Source organism: Anneissia japonica, unplaced genomic scaffold (assembly GCF_011630105.1).
Source record: "Anneissia japonica isolate Jap-2015-1 unplaced genomic scaffold, ASM1163010v1 scaffold352_len1594369_cov220, whole genome shotgun sequence".
NCBI classification, from domain to species: Eukaryota; Metazoa; Echinodermata; class Crinoidea; order Comatulida; family Comatulidae; genus Anneissia; species Anneissia japonica.
The window spans coordinates 1407616-1423444 of NW_022751928.1; the positions used below are offsets into that span (position 1 = coordinate 1407616).

General features: G+C 35.8%; 2 protein-coding genes across 2 annotated transcripts; one reads left to right on the forward strand and one right to left on the reverse strand.

Annotated features, from left to right (window-relative positions):
• Positions 1-1544: 1544 nt before the first annotated feature.
• Positions 1545-3116, reverse strand: LOC117121935 (elongator complex protein 4-like). The gene has a single exon (XM_033267349.1). The coding sequence runs from the start codon at positions 3037-3039 to the stop codon at positions 1828-1830; it is 1212 nt and encodes a 403-aa protein (XP_033123240.1). The 5' UTR covers positions 3040-3116; the 3' UTR covers positions 1545-1827.
• Positions 3117-3343: 227 nt separating this feature from the next.
• LOC117121934 (T-complex protein 1 subunit zeta-like) lies at positions 3344-15256 on the forward strand. The gene is made up of 11 exons (XM_033267348.1): positions 3344-3598; positions 4682-4745; positions 5090-5224; positions 6840-7013; positions 7373-7587; positions 8006-8165; positions 8882-8964; positions 10865-11109; positions 11615-11851; positions 12521-12593; positions 13145-15256. Exons 1-11 carry the CDS (start codon positions 3465-3467, stop codon positions 13215-13217), a joined length of 1593 nt encoding a protein of 530 aa, XP_033123239.1. The 5' UTR covers positions 3344-3464; the 3' UTR covers positions 13218-15256.
• The last annotated feature ends 573 nt before the right edge of the window (positions 15257-15829 follow it).

Consider the following 15829-nt stretch of genomic DNA (forward strand, 5'->3'; position numbering starts at 1 on the left):
TGGGCATTGAAAATACTAAATTTACCATAAAGGTAAATGTTTCGATAAATACATCAATGGAAATTGCGAATATAAACGAATAATCAAGGATTTTTAGCAGCTGTATTTATAAGATTTTTGAAGAATTCGAGTGTTTTCCGATGAACTATCACGTACAAACTATGTTTCACTGAAATTATGTTTATTCCCGTTTAAGTTTGAGAATGCCATTTCCGGCTATAAGACAGGGGCAGATCCAGCCTGCCAGAAAAGAGGAGGAGGGGGGGCGCAATCTGCGAGCCCGGGTCTACTGGGAGGGGGAGCCCGGTCCAAGATGAAAAATTTTCTGGGTAAGAACAAAATCTCCAGGGCCCGAGCCCAAGCCAGGATGAAAACTTTTGTTGTCAGATTTAGGAGGAGACTTAATTTGGGGAGCGGCCGAGTGGGGGTCCCAAGTGAAGGGGGGAGGGGCATGCGAGGTGTTGCCCCGGGGCCCTTACTGGCTCTCGACGCCACTGCTACTTTGTTTCATGTCAATTAGAGACAATAGGATTATTCAATTTCATACAGTATATCTTGTAAATTACACAATGATGATTAAACCGGTACTGTACTTGAAAACAATAAGGAAGAAAAACTTACACGTCAAAAGTGTCAAATGTTGTCTACACAAAAATGTACTTTATTAAAAGAGCAAGTCTACTGAAGGGATGTCGTCAATAAAGATGTGCACACATATCAGTGTACTGTGGTCTCTGTGCATGGGGTTGTCTGACAGCATATACCTGCTGACCTCGATAGGGAGTGATTGATCGCACGAAAGTTTCCATGCTGGTGCATCTGCGCTTAAACTTTCTTTGTAGCTATGCATTGCGTGATGTGACATAGAATCAACCTTTCTATGGAATTGAGTATCCGTTTAATTATCTCCAAAAAAAAAAATAATAATAATAATTTTTTTTTTGTGATAATTAAGGTATATGTTGAAGCTTGCGTTACACCACGTCCACCCAACAAATCCGCTTCTGTAAGCGGTACCATAATAATGTGTTACAGACCTCCGATTTGTGAAAGTTCCACCCTGGTCCTTTCCACTGGGGCCAGATTTATCAGCTTATGTTCATCCTAAGTCCATTTTTTTGCTTGTCAAGTTATCACTATTATTGCTTGAACTTAAAAATTGCTTAAATTAAAAAATTGTACGCATGAACCACCTAAGGCGATTTTGCTAAGATGGTTTGACAAATCAGCTTAAGATTTTGCTTAGGGACTTCTGAACTTTTTTGACTACGAAGATAACAGAGCACCTACTGCAGCGCTTGTGTTAATAATGGAACTCAATATGACACAGCAATCTAAATCGGTAGAGTGGTGGACGTATTCGCCTCAAAAACAAAGGAATTGTTTTCCCTCCCTGTTCCCAATCAAATCAATGAATTAGAAGCAGTCCAAGTTGGAAACTGTTCTAAGTGGTCTAGGAGTTTTGGTGGATTGATTTTTGGAACGAATTTTTGAATAAATTGTGATAACTTCTGAACAACAGATAATACAAGTTGAAACAAATATGTTGGGAATATATTTGTATTTCATTTTAGGCCAAGTAAATAATGGATTCTAGCTCCATATTTTACAATGCTGTATCTATAAAATCATAATCCATTACAAATGTTGCTACCAGCATAACAAATTGATCTGGAAAAGCTATTTATTTCTTCCTAATTTGTTATATCAAATAAGAATTTTTGCTTATTTGATTAAATTGTCCAAAAGTGTCACTGAGAATTTTATTCACATTTTTCCTTATAAACTGGTTAACTTTCATTGCATGATGCGTATCCATGATCAGCTTTAAAAATCTAATGGCGAAGATACATTACTTGAACTGCATCCTTTCATAGTTTTAAAATGTTCACCCTGTGATCTGCTCACATTTTCAGACAAATCAGGTGGTAGATGTATCTTTTCTATTGAGAAATTTTTTCGCTTCAGTTTGAATGCCAAGTCTTCGGTATCTAGTGCATAGTTGGTCAAGCAGTTTATCCTAGGAATTTGGACAACATGAAACAAGCCATGATACTCTTTAAATGCTGGCGACTTATCCTCCCCAGCGAAAGACTGCAATCTGACAACATAATCACACAGTCTTTCTATTCTTCTGGAGTACATTGGTTGATAAAGATGTGTTGGCATGGTTACAAGACACACTGCTAAACTCTTCCTAAGTGTTGCTCTGATGGAATGAAGGAACTGACACATAGAAGCATTTCCCTCAGCAGTTGTTCCCGACTCGCCCCACAGTGGCGATCCCAGAGATAATAACGATATTCTCAAAACATTCTTTGGGGAAGAAATAGGCTTGAAAGATGCTTGTAAATTGCAACCACTAATGTCTATTACTCGTTTTATCTCTTCTAATAATCCATCAAATTGTGATGATGGTGATTGGTAACACCATAATTTATCTTTATTAATTGTTTCCATTGGCATTGTCTTTGTTAAGTCAAAGAAGTGACCAAATACGTGAGACGACATTGACAATTCTGTTTTTAACTGAGGTAAATTTTGGTAGCGCCATGCAATTTCCATATTCCCCAGGGAACTTCTCTCAGGTTTCTCTGGGATGGTCGCAGTTTTGCTTGCCACACTACTACTGGGTGGATTCAAAACAGTATTAATAGGTTGGGGGACAGTTTTTCCAGTAGATAACGTATTTTCTACTGGGAATGGCAATTCTGCAAGTAAACTTTGAACATTACAATCCATACTAGATAGGAATGAATAGTGACCACACACAACACCCTCTGCAACGAAGTACTTCAACATCAGGCGAGCGAAGCTGGAGTACACATCCTCTTCGACCAAAAGGACACTGCCAACTGCAAGTCCTCCACCTAAAATATGGTCAAGCGAAGGGATTCCTGTTGATAATAAAAGTTGACCATTGTGGAGAGATGGACGGGTACCAGGAATCTGGACCGATTTTCCGTGTCCCTTTTTACGAAAACTTGATACAAACTGAGTATTACTAGAAGAAGTATCCCTGCTAATGGAAGCGGCCATATTTTTTCCACCGATTTCTATTCAACCGCGCGCTACAACCATGTCCCCGTGACGTGCGAATAGTCATTTAGATTATAATACGTATCAAATAATCTCGCAAACCTTTGGTCTTGTAACGGTTTATTGTTATATTTTCTGTGTACTATGACCAATGCTAATAAAGGAAGTGTTTTACCTTAAAATTATTTATGATAGTTGAGTAAATTTAACTTTTATTTAATAGTATTTTTTATGAAACATAAATTATAATAATATTTCTAGAACCACTTTTCATATATTCTAGCAGCCAATAACATCTGTCGACACACTGTGTTGGAGCGACTCACGTTTTTCACTTTGCTATTACCTCTCGAACGTTCCATCGAAAGTAGGCTTAGCTAGCAGTTTAACTACTAACAATAATACTAAGACCTGAAGCTGCTAAAATGTCGATTCAGACACTGAACCCAAAGGCTGAAGTAGCTAGAGCAGCACAAGCTCTTGCAGTAAATATGAGTGCTGCAAGAGGACTCCAAGATGTATTGAAGACAAATCTTGGTCCAAAGGGAACCATTAAAATGTAAGTCATCACCCTGCCTGTCTGCTCATTCCCTGGTCTGCTATACTGTAGTGTAGGCCTAGGCCTAGGCCTAAGCTTCTTGTTTGCAGTGAGTTAGTAGGCCTAGCCAGGACCTGTATCGTCGCTCCACCACTAAAGTTAAAAAAAAAACAAACTAGAGGCCGCTCTATTTCATGATTTTTACTTAGAGGCCGCTATATATATATATATATATATATATATATATATAGATTTTTTTTTTTCAACAGGAACAATAGATTATTTCGCATTTGTTTTTATCGATGAGGGAGGGACTGTTTATATTTGGTCTGTAATAATAGTAAATATTGTATAAAAACTGGTTAAATTTTATAGTTTTTAAAATAAAATATATTTGGAGTAACAAAATTGCATTGTTATTTTTATGCCGTTGAAATAATTGATGTAGCAAAACAATTTTTTTTTTATTCTCGCATAAATATTTCCCGAATTTTTGACGTGGGCGGGAGTAATAATTTAATAAATTTTTCTATTTGCCCTAAGATAGCAAGACTGAGGTTTATTAGCATCAAGCCAGGTTGTTGGAACAATATCCACAGCCTTTCTTTAGAGTCATTTGCACTTACAGTCCATTATTGGCGTATCTACTGGGATGTGTTGGGACACACCACCTAGTTTGCCCACACCCACTGAAAATGTTTGAATTGAAGAAAATCTATGCTCAAGTAGTTAAAAAAAAATCACTGAAAGCTAGTGTCACCTCTTCCCCCTTAACTTGATCACACACCTTTTTTACAAATCGGTAGGCATGAAACAGTTAGTGGTGCGTAACCATAAAAAATAAGCTTTGAAGCTGAATTCTTAACCTCATGTTATTTAATAAATAATGGATTGATTTTTATTTCTGGAAAATGTTAAAGAAATTGTCTAAATTTTTGTTAATCTCTGGAGTTTCTCAGGTGTTAAAGCATTCTGAATTTCAGTATCGCTGGAGGTTGGACCCTGGAGGATATCCATGTTTTGCCTGGTAACCAGGTTTCCACAGCAGGGTAAAGACAAATTTATAAAAAAAACATCTTTCTTTATATATTATATTATATCCAGGTTGGTTTCTGGTAGTGGTGACATTAAGCTGACTAAGGATGGTAATGTTCTTCTTCACGAGATGGTAAGTCTATAGGTTTCTGGGTTGATATTTCTAGTGATGCTCTTGAATTTTCTGACAGGGTGTCCAACAAGTTCAATAGGTGTCCTATCCAAGGGCCACCTTAAGTTTCTGGCTAGGGTCCTTGATCAAAGGGAACAGATTTTGTATAGGATGGTAAAATTGTGCTTTTAGACCAAAAGTTTAGGAACTGCAATCACAAAAGCTTGGTTAGATCGTCAAAATATAGTCCATGACCACAAGTGATGTCAAATAGTCCATACTTTTTATGACCCCTTATAGTGCCTCCACAGTTCACCCAAATTTGTTTTGCCTTAAAACATATTTTTTTTTTTAATTCTTTGCAGCAAATTCAACATCCTACAGCATCACTGATTGCAAAAGTAGCAACTGCTCAGGACGATATCACAGGCGATGGCACCACATCAAATGTACTCATTATAGGGGAACTATTAAAGCAAGCAGATTTGTACATTTCAGAGGTGAAATAGAAATTTACTGAGTGGTTATCACTGTCATGCTCAATCATCAAGGAAAGAGAGATCAGCTCTCTGGCCTTTTAGCTCGGAGATCTGGTTTAGACTTTACATTTCCTTTTAAATTGCTATAAATCACAATTCTTCAAGAACCAGGCATTACACTGTTCAGGAATTTACAAAATTTTGCACATAAATAAAAGGTTTTGGCAGTAAAAAAGAATATGGTAAAAAAAAACAACAGAGTTCCCCCCCCCTCCCCCGCCATTGGAAATATAAAAATTATGCTCCAGTATTTAAAAATCACCTCATATAATATCACCTTATTTTGTGAATCAAATAAGTTAATGAGTTGTAAGTGTCTGCTCATTCAATCATCAAGTTCCCCCCCCCCCTCATTTTAGGACTCTTGGGGCACGTTTATACAACACGCCATTACACGCCTTATCACCGCGGCAAAGTTAAGTGTGTTGTATAAACAAGTTTGGATTCCGTGTGATTACAAAACCATCTGGAAAAGAGGCTACTTATCGCCAAATCGCCAAATTTGGCCGGTTCATGACCCTGGCGATACCTACTTGTTCCCTCAGGCTACGGCGAGCGGTAATTAATCAACTCGACAGGTCGCTATTTCGTTAAAATAAAAGTATCACTGGGTGTATTTAGTGATTTTCTTGTATGTTACATTTTTGTTGGTTTCATTGATCTTGAACCATTTTTTTTTTCCAGTACTGTACTGTAATTTTATTTTGGATTTGTATATTTCTGTGACAGACCTTACTTTTGTCTTGTTGCTCCACAAGCCTATGGCCTTCCCCCTTCATTCGTCTGTCTGACAGAAACAGTCAAAAGATCGTCTTCTCCCATGATACTCAACCGTACAATACAATAATAGTGAAGTAAAAACAAAAGAGGATTACGAGAGAAAATATTAAGGGAATATTAACACAATTGATCAATTGTAAACAGTTCACTCCTCTTCCAAAAAACAAACCGTGCAAATGCAGCGGAAGGAGAGTACAGTTGCACTGTTGCTTTGACAATGTATCCCAAAATACATTGCGCCATACGATACTTTCGGGTGTAACACACATATTGGCATGTTGTATAAACAGCAAAGTTTGGAGGGTCGCCTTGGGTAGTGAAAATACATTCAAGAACATAAAACTGTGTTCGTGGTTAGTGTGTTGTATAAACACAGCCTTAGGTACGCCACTGAACACAGTTTTTAATGATTTGGAGTCTATCCTGTTGGCCAGTCGTATGATTTCTTGTTTCTACATTTTTCTAATAACCAGTTGTGTTTTTTTAAGGATGTCCCATGCAAAGTACAAAAAAATCCTAAATTTCATTTTTTAACTTAACATGCTTGTTTTGAAGTAACATAAATATTATCAACTTGAATGTAGAAATGAGTGTATTTAAAAAAGGTTTACCCATAATTTCACAGTGGGAAATGATAGAAACACTTCCAGTAACTGAAAGTGTTTTATTATTTTTACTATCATTATTTAGTATAAAAATCAGGGTACACGTTTTTTAAATTCAATAATTTCTATGTTCAGGTTAATAATTTGTATGTTTACTGCAAAATTAACAAATCTATTTTGTGCTTTTTTAGGGTTTGCATCCTCGCCTTATCACAGAAGGCTTTGATTTTGCCAAAGCAAAAGCTCTTGAAGTCCTTGAAAAGGTAAAAGTTACACGTGATATTGATAGAGAGACCTTAATCAATTTGGCAAAGACGTCACTCAGAACCAAAGTACATGCTGAACTTGCAGATATTCTCACAGAGGTAAGACCATTCATAAATAATGTACTTGGACTTTCAAAACTTTGTCTTTATTACTTTAATAAACTTTGACATTAGTGAACAATCTGAATGAATTAGATTATATTCTCTGTAAAGCAAACATATTCCACAATGTATGGTTAACAATTGTATTGTTGTTATACCAATCTGATTTAGGTCAATAGAACCATGTTTATTTAAATGTTATAAATTTTCAGTCTAGTAGAAACATTCTGTATAAATAAATAGATACATTCCTTAAATTGTCCAAAACACTAAAATGCCATGATCATTGCTTTGCATGTCTACATAAATAGTGTAAAATTTTAAACAATGATGTGTGGATATATTCTCCATTAAAGGTTGTTGTAGATGCAGTGTTAGCTATCAGAAAGGAAGGTGAGCCTATAGATCTTCACATGGTTGAAATAATGGAGATGCAGCACAAGGCAGACACAGACACAACTCTAGTGCGAGGGCTAGTAATGGATCATGGCGCCCGTCATCCAGACATGAAGAAACGTGTAACTGATGCTTATATATTTACTTGTAATATATCAATGGAGTATGAAAAAAGGTTGGACCAAGGATTTACTGCTATTTTTTAAATTTTGTATACATGTTACTACAGTGCTACAAAATAGTATGCCCTGTATGTTAATACTCAGTTTGTAATAACATTCATGGTTTATGAGTTAATATGCATCACATGCACAAACTAATAATAATATTGATTTTATCAACTGATTTCAATCCCCTTATTTTAGTCATCGCATTAATATTATATATCGTAGAGCAGAAATTACTGCACAGAAACGTTGTCCTTTGTAATCAGACCAATTTTTTCCACACAGAAAATAGCAAATAATGAACACTTCAGATTTAAATTTGACACAAGAAGATTTCACTTTTATTTGTATAGAATGATATGAAAGTTGGGAAATGGATTAATTTAACTCTGACAAACCAAATTCCAATTTTTTATGTTATTGCAGTGAAGTCAATGCTGGATTTTTCTACAAGTCTGCAGAAGAGAGAGAAAAGCTGGTACAAGCTGAACGAAGTTACACTGATCAGAAAGTGCAAAAGGTGATCGAGTTCAAGCGATCTGTTTGTGAAGGGACTGAGAAATCATTTGTAATCATCAACCAAAAGGTAACTCAATAGGTTCCTTTAGGAGGCATTATTGCAAAACAGGCTTTTAAAGAGGCCTCTGAGCAGGTGCGAGCCAAGGACCAAGCACAAGCTTAATGTGGCTGAGAGTGTTACTCAAGTGGTAGTGCTGGTTTTGCCCTTTATTCTTACCCATCTTTGGGTTTCATTTGATATTCCATCTCTTTTCTTTTAGAATGTTATTTTGAATCAATATTTTTATGCATAAATATAAGAGTATACACATTTGTCTACCCCCTCCTCTCTAGCTTACTGTTTGTACACTTGTGAAAAATTTGATAATGTTGAACAGCCTCTTAGTTCACTGAAGTTTTAGCTCACTTCCATTCTGAGGGTTCGGAGTTAAAATCCTAGAAATCTTGATGATGTTTCTGTAACCATTCCCAAAGCTCATAATGAGACTTGCATTAGAGTTATCATCATGTTTGTAACCTTTATTATTATTGAATGTACATACTGTTTAATTAGTGAATGTACATGGCTGTTTAATTAGTGAATGTACATACTGTTTAATTAGTGAATGTACATGGCTGTTTAATTAGTGAATGTACATGCTGTTTAATTAGTGGATGTACATGCTGTTTATACTACAAGATAAGAAATTATAAATCAAATAAAATATTCTTGTACTTTATTGGTCATTCATATACTTTCATGATTTAATACTTTCGGAAAATTATATTTCCCTTATTTATTAGGGCATTGACCCACTGTCATTAGATATGCTTGCCAAGGAGGGAATTGTAGCTCTGAGAAGGGCCAAGAGAAGAAACATGGAAAGGTGAAGTATAATTTTACTTGTTTATCTTGAAATATTAGGTTTGGTAATGCAATGTAAAATTTACATGGCTATTTAGAAAAAAAAAATCTATTTAAGTTCAGGAGAAAAACAATGAACTGAACTGGAATAAATCACAATAATTGAATAGTATTTTTATCTTCAAAATGCAATTCAAATTCATTCTATAAAATTAGAAGAATATACAGTATATTCAATCAGGATCAGATCCATTATTTAAATGGCCGGACACTTGGGATTTCAGGCCTTGAATTTGGGGATTTTATGGGCAAGGCCAAATTGCCTCCGGTATGACATGATTTTGAAAGGCACCAAGGCCAAATGGAAAGGCACCAAGGCTAAAATTTCAAGTACAAAAGGGCACCCAAGGCAAAATTTGATTTAGCCTCAGTACTAATTTCTCGCGAGTGCCTTGATTCGTCGTAGCCAGGCTAGGCAAGCTAGGCCTAGACCAAGCCAAGCTAGGCCTAGCCAAGCCAAGTGAGGCCTAGCCAAGTCAAGCTAGGCCTAGCCAAGCCATAGTTGTCAATGGTAATATGTCTTTGTTTAGAGTATTAACTATTAATTATCGATTCAATGTTGGAATATACTGCGGCGGTCGGCGATCGTACAAAACAGTCAAATTTCAAGAAGTTTGATATCTTTGCGTTGTTGCTCAGTCCGTCGTCATCGGAGAGGAAGCCACAACTCTTAAACTGGCCGCGAAAGCTGCGATGACGTAAGATCGCCCAAAGTTAGCTGTGCAGCAAGCACATGTTTACAACTATACAAAGGCCGTATTCGACTGGTCGTTCTTCATTAAACCACGCCCACCTGCACAGCGGTAACATCCAACTCAACAAAGACGACCAGTCGAATAGAAAAATTGTAAATACTCGACAAAACAAAATGGCTGTATAGTTACCTCGATACACGTTGCGTAATCAAGACTGCTTCAACTTATGGTATTATGGGTTTTTCGTAAAAAAAAATATTTTCATCCAGTTTTTTTTATTCTGCTTGCCTACAATAATTTTTTGACTCCATGTGGGTAAATATTATAATGTTTATTTTATGAAATTTTAATCTAAGTTATATTAACGCAAATGTTGTTAATAAAAAATCACCAATTGGCCATGTTTCTCTTTGGTCACGTGGATAACTTAACGCTGAATTACGCACTCTGGTTTACGTTAATTTTCGTTGTCAACAAAGTCTATTTAACGAACCAGTCGAATGAAAATAATACTCAACGAAAAATTCGTTCCAACGAAATGAACCAATGTTTATATTGCTAGAGTAAGACGCATGCGCACACAACGGTAACCGCAAAAACAGTTCGTATCAACACACATGGAAATTCTCTCATGTTTTGTTCTGTCACTGCAACTAGGCCTAGGCTAGCTTAGGCGACCTACGTTTTCTTTCAAGATTTAAACTTTATTACTTAGATTTATTTTACGTGTCAAACGATCTATATTAAGCATCGTGAGGGTACCGAAGCCAAGGCTTCAAAAGGGCATTCAAGTAGTGGCCGTCGTCGTGCTTCATTTTCAGGGGCACCAAGGCGAACTGGGAGGGCACCGTCGGCAATGGCAGCGGTGGCCGCGGTAATATTCGAGGCCTGGGATTTCTGGATTTTCCACCATCAATCATGTAAAATGTTTCTGTTGTTTCTCCTGTGTGTTAAATATCTTGCTAGGTTGGCACAAGCAAACATGCACAAAACAACTACTCAAACAGGCTGCAGCTGTGAATAGAGTGATGGTTTATTGTCAAAACACTAGACACAATAAATAAATATTTATCTGTATAGCGGCAACTCTTACCAATATTAACATGCCCCTGTGCCCACTAGATACGCAATTGTCAGTCATAAACAAGATGTTATTCTTTTCTTCAGATTGACTTTAGCTTGTGGAGGCACTGCTACAAACTCTGTGGAAGGGCTTACTAAGGATTGTCTGGGCCATGCTGGACTAGTATATGAACATGTACTTGGTGAGGATAAGTACACATTTGTTGAAGAGTGTGCAAATCCTCAATCTGTTACAATTTTGATTAAAGGTCCAAATAAGCACACGCTAACTCAGGTGAAGGATGCAATTCATGATGGTTTGAGAGCTGTAAAGAATGCCATCGAGGATGGTAAGTTTCATTGTATTGATTTGTACTGTCTGCTTTGTCGTGATTTATTATGCATGTTTGAGTGTTCCTCAGTATCCATTTTCTTTGTCCAGTACATGCATGCATGCTTGTATTTTACACATCTGGTAGTTCTCTGCTTTGTTTTCATTTATGCATGATTGCCTTCACCAAAGGGCAGTTATGTATTCATTGCTGTCCGTCTGTTACGAAGATTCCGCAAAAATTAATGAATAGATCATCATAGAATTTAGTGGAATATTACATAATATTCAAAGAAAAAGATTGTTAAATTTTGGGAAGAAAAGGACATGGAGTGACTCCTCTAGATGGGTGACCTCGGTGATGTGGAGACCGTAGCCTGTCTTCCCTCTGGCCTTTGGCCCTTGGGATGATAGGCTACTGTCTCCACATCACCTTAGGGACAATAGATTTCACCATTCCCCTCATGAGCAGTCTGAGTCAATATTTGTATATTATTTGTTGTATTTGTAAACTACTCTTACAGGGTCAGTTGTCCCTGGAGCTGGAGCATTTGAAATCGTTGTTCATGATGCTCTTGTGAAGTACAAGGATTCTGTGAAAGGCCGTGCTAAGTTAGGAGTTCAAGCCTATGCAGATGCACTGCTTGTTGTACCCAAGGTCTTGGCTCAAAACTCTGGGTTTGACCCCCAAGAAACAATGGTGAAACTACAGGAAGAGTATGCTGAAGCTGGACAACCTGTAGGGGTTGATATTAGTTCAGGTAAACAATAAAAAAAAATCACTAAATTACCTAAATCACATTATATATTTTTCTTATCATTTAAATATTTATTATCATATCAATAATTCCTAAAGTGTATTATTTCAATTATTTATGCAGTGTTGTTTTGTCTCAAATTACCAAATGTAATGGTAGAGCTTTTTACTTCTTTTGGTTTTAGGCAGTAGTATTTTCCCAATCACTCTGTTTTTGATTAACTGAAGTATTGACATAATTTTCTTCCCATTTTCCATTTAAGAAAGACATACAAAAGAGACCCACTTCTCAATACACCTTTTTATTATTTAATGGAGTCTCTTCTAATGTATTTAAGATGCAGTTTGTATAGTGCCAATTGGATCCACTTGCCAACTCAGCGGTGCTTTAGACCATTGGATCCATTAGCAATATGGAACCATATCCACTTCCTGAAGGAGTATTCCAGTGATGCTGGAAGTATCAGATCAGCTATCCATTTATGAAAGGCTGTGCCCCAGTTTGAAAAGAAGTAACTTAGAAAATGTGTCTGGCTCAAGGACGCAAATAAGTGATTTGATTCAGAATTAATTTTAAGCTAAAACCTTCCTGGTGTGCCACTTGCTTCCACAATTCAAAAGTTTTGTGTGAATTCACATTTTAAATAAAAGGTTTTTTCAATTCTGTATTCAGGTGAAGCCCTGGTAGCTGCAGATGCTGGTATATGGGATAACTATTGTGTCAAGAAACAAATTTTGCATTCCTGGTAAGTAATTTTCTATCTTGCTATGTAATATTATAGGCCCTATCAAATTGGGGCTAATGAACAAAACTCAGGTTGGTCCACTATATTCCTAATGGAACTTACCTGTGAAAAGTAATGGAATTGTCTAACCCAGATGTATGTAACACATTGACATTAAGTAACCAGCCTTAATGACTTCTTTAGCATGTCCTTATATGTCTTGCACTAACCACCCTGATGCCGTTTAACACTCGCAAGTTCGCTGTATGAAGTTTGCATTAGGATGCGATTATATAATTATCTAAACCAGATGTATGTAACACATTGACATTAAGTAACCAGCCTTAGTGACTTCTTTAGCATATCCTTATGTCTTGCACTAACCACCCTGATGCCATTTAACACTCGCTGTATGAAGTTTGCATTAGGATGCGATTATATATAGATTGCTATTAAAGTACTGTTTGTTATTAATTTTCAGAATTATTTTATGTATTTCATGGTAGTTGTTTCTTGTGGTTAAATAATTTATCTTAACATTAAAACATATATTGTTTTTGATTTATTTTTAGTACTGTGATTGCCAGTAATCTTCTCTTAGTAGATGAAATAATGCGAGCTGGTCTGTCTTCGCTGAAAGGATAAACTTTAAGCATGTTGACTTGATGTTCAACAGCAATTGCTGGAAGCGTGTTATTTGTATTGAGTGTATTAAGCTTGGCAATGGTTAGCTATTTGAATTTAGCCTCTGAAAGATATTACAGTATCTATTGCGAGACAATCGGAGCAAAAATTAGATTTTATCAAATCTAACAAACTAAAAATGCAGAAACTGTCATGTAGTCTCCATTGACTTACCATGAAGACATGAACAAGTAGTTACACAAGCAAATATCTAAATCGTTTGGCTCATTCTAAAATAATTTAAATAAAAATGTATTCAAAACATTTTTGAAGATCCAGATATTTTCCTCTTAAGCTCTGGTCCTCACTATCACATTTTATGTGACAAACTTTGTGATGTGCCCATATATGGGCATATCACATTTTATGTGACAACCTTTGTGATGATGGGCATATCACATTTTATGTGACAAACTTTGTGATGTGCCCATATATGGGCATGTTACATTTTCTTGTCACATAAAATTTGATAGTGTTACACTAATATTTAGATCAGTTCACACTATCAAATTGTGACAAATACCTGTGATTTTGCCATGGTTGTGGTATGACATCACCATTTCCATATATAGGAAAGTCGCAGATGTCTGTCACAGAAATCTTGATAGTTTAGACTGAGCATTAGAAGCTCCAATATTATTCTGAAATAATTTTCAATTTTATTGAACTGAGTATTATAGATTTCTTGTATTGTTTCTTCACATTCTGAAAGGCTTGGTTATGCATTCACCTCAAATCGGAACCATAATTTCAGACTGCCTTTCCAGTGTGCTGAGCACCAGCATTCCCATTCTTACATACTGATCCAGTTTTTTTTTTTATCATTTTCCGATCCGAAAAATTGAATTTGGTGTGAATGCACCATGATGCATATATAGCTTTGTTATCTAATGTATGATAAGATATTTTCATTATCATACATTAGATAACAAGTTACAAATGTATGTATGATAATATTGTATTCTCAACATTATTCAATGAAAGCACACAATTAGACTAGCAATTCTTAGCAGTAAGTAAAGAATAATGTATCATTAAAAAAGAGAATTCATATAACATACCTTATATGGGAGCTCCACAGGTACCAAAAATGAATATTTATTTTCTGTGCTAGCATGGAATTAAGACATCAAGTTAATTTTGTGTTAGCATCATTTGTAAAAACCAAACTTAAAACTGAAATAAAAAAGTAAAATTAATAAGACAATATCCAACACAATCTTTTATTATTCTGCTGCTAAGCGAGAATGCTAATTAGTGGAAAATGACATCACTTTGTTTCATACAAACATGGAATTATTAATAGGTCCATGATAGCAACATAGGAGGCTACATAGCCTTAAATGAGGCATCATCTGAATAAGAATCTAATACATTGTTAGGAGACTCCTTATAATTTCAAAGACCTCCGTAAGTGTGTATGAAGATCTGTCCACACTATCAAATTTTATGTGACAAATTTGTGTGCTGTGCCCATATATGGGCATGATGATGTCATATTACACCCAAATATGGGAAATATTTGTCAAGTGTGGTAGTGTGGACAGAGCTTAAAGCGTCATTGTAATCCTTCTGTTGCAGAGTTTTTCAGTTCAGGCACTATTGGGCCTAAAAAAAAAATTGTTTGTTTGCCCTCCAGCTCCCGCCCCAGCTCACGGAAAAATAAAGGCGGTGTGTCTTTAAAAAAAAAAAATTTGTTTTCGATGTTTTGTTAAATTTTAAAAAATGATCCATTTTGCAATGAAAGTTGTCTAAATTTGGTGTTTGATATAAGGTGTCACCATTCTAGGCCTAAATCCATTACCCCTCCTATACAATTTTCAGCATTAAAGGGCAATCAAACAATATAATTTTTTAGGCCTAGTATGGTTTGAGTAGTTGTGAAAGTGTGCATAATAAATCTTTATAGGTTTACTCTTTACCAATTAGTGTTGTAAGAGTGTTAAGTTAGCAATGGATTCTTTTTGTATTATTGTACAAATAAATTGGCTTCAAGTGCAGATGCTCACTTGTATTTACTTGTTTACAGTTTTGGGAGTATCAGTTCCAATTAAGTTTGACAAACTTGCAAGCGTCTTGTTTCTCGTTTTGTTTTGATGAATCCTCCCTCGAATGGTCTCTAGGCATGGCTTGGAAATTTTTTCTCCTAAATGCACATAAATACGGGGTTTTTTTTGTTGTCAATTTAGGGCAGTAATTTAAGTAATAAAAATATGCTGCATATATCCATTTTACTTCAGAATAAATAATACTATGACAAGTTATATAGCGCCCAATCCGCCTCAAAGAAAGAGTACGCTTATGGTGCTTAATTCAACTGTAAGATTGTAAAGAGCCATTTTGTGAACACGAGTTCACGAAAAACTCCCTGATTTGTTTGTTTGTTTATTATTTATTGCCATCATTATTATAATATCACAACAAAAAACATGTACATAAAAACACACAAAATGAGAGCAAGAGGATAACCCTATAACCTCTAGGAGCTTGTTTCCATTTGGGAGTCCTCAACCTATAGAAAGAGAAGCAAATATAAACAAAATAAAAAAATTACGTTTCGATATTCGTTTAAC

What these genes read in the sequence shown, in the direction of transcription:
- LOC117121934 (XM_033267348.1), top strand. Translation starts at nt 3,465, where the DNA reads ATGTCGATTCAGACACTGAACCCAAAGGCTGAAGTAGCTAGAGCAGCA. An exon ending in ATGTTCTTCTTCACGAGATG is followed by an intron (nt 4,746 to 5,089) that starts GTAAGTCTATAG and finishes AATTCTTTGCAG; the next exon opens with CAAATTCAACATCCTACAGC. An exon ending in TTGCAGATATTCTCACAGAG is followed by an intron (nt 7,014 to 7,372) that starts GTAAGACCATTC and finishes TCTCCATTAAAG; the next exon opens with GTTGTTGTAGATGCAGTGTT.
- LOC117121935 (XM_033267349.1), bottom strand. Translation starts at nt 3,039, where the DNA reads ATGGCCGCTTCCATTAGCAGGGATACTTCTTCTAGTAATACTCAGTTT.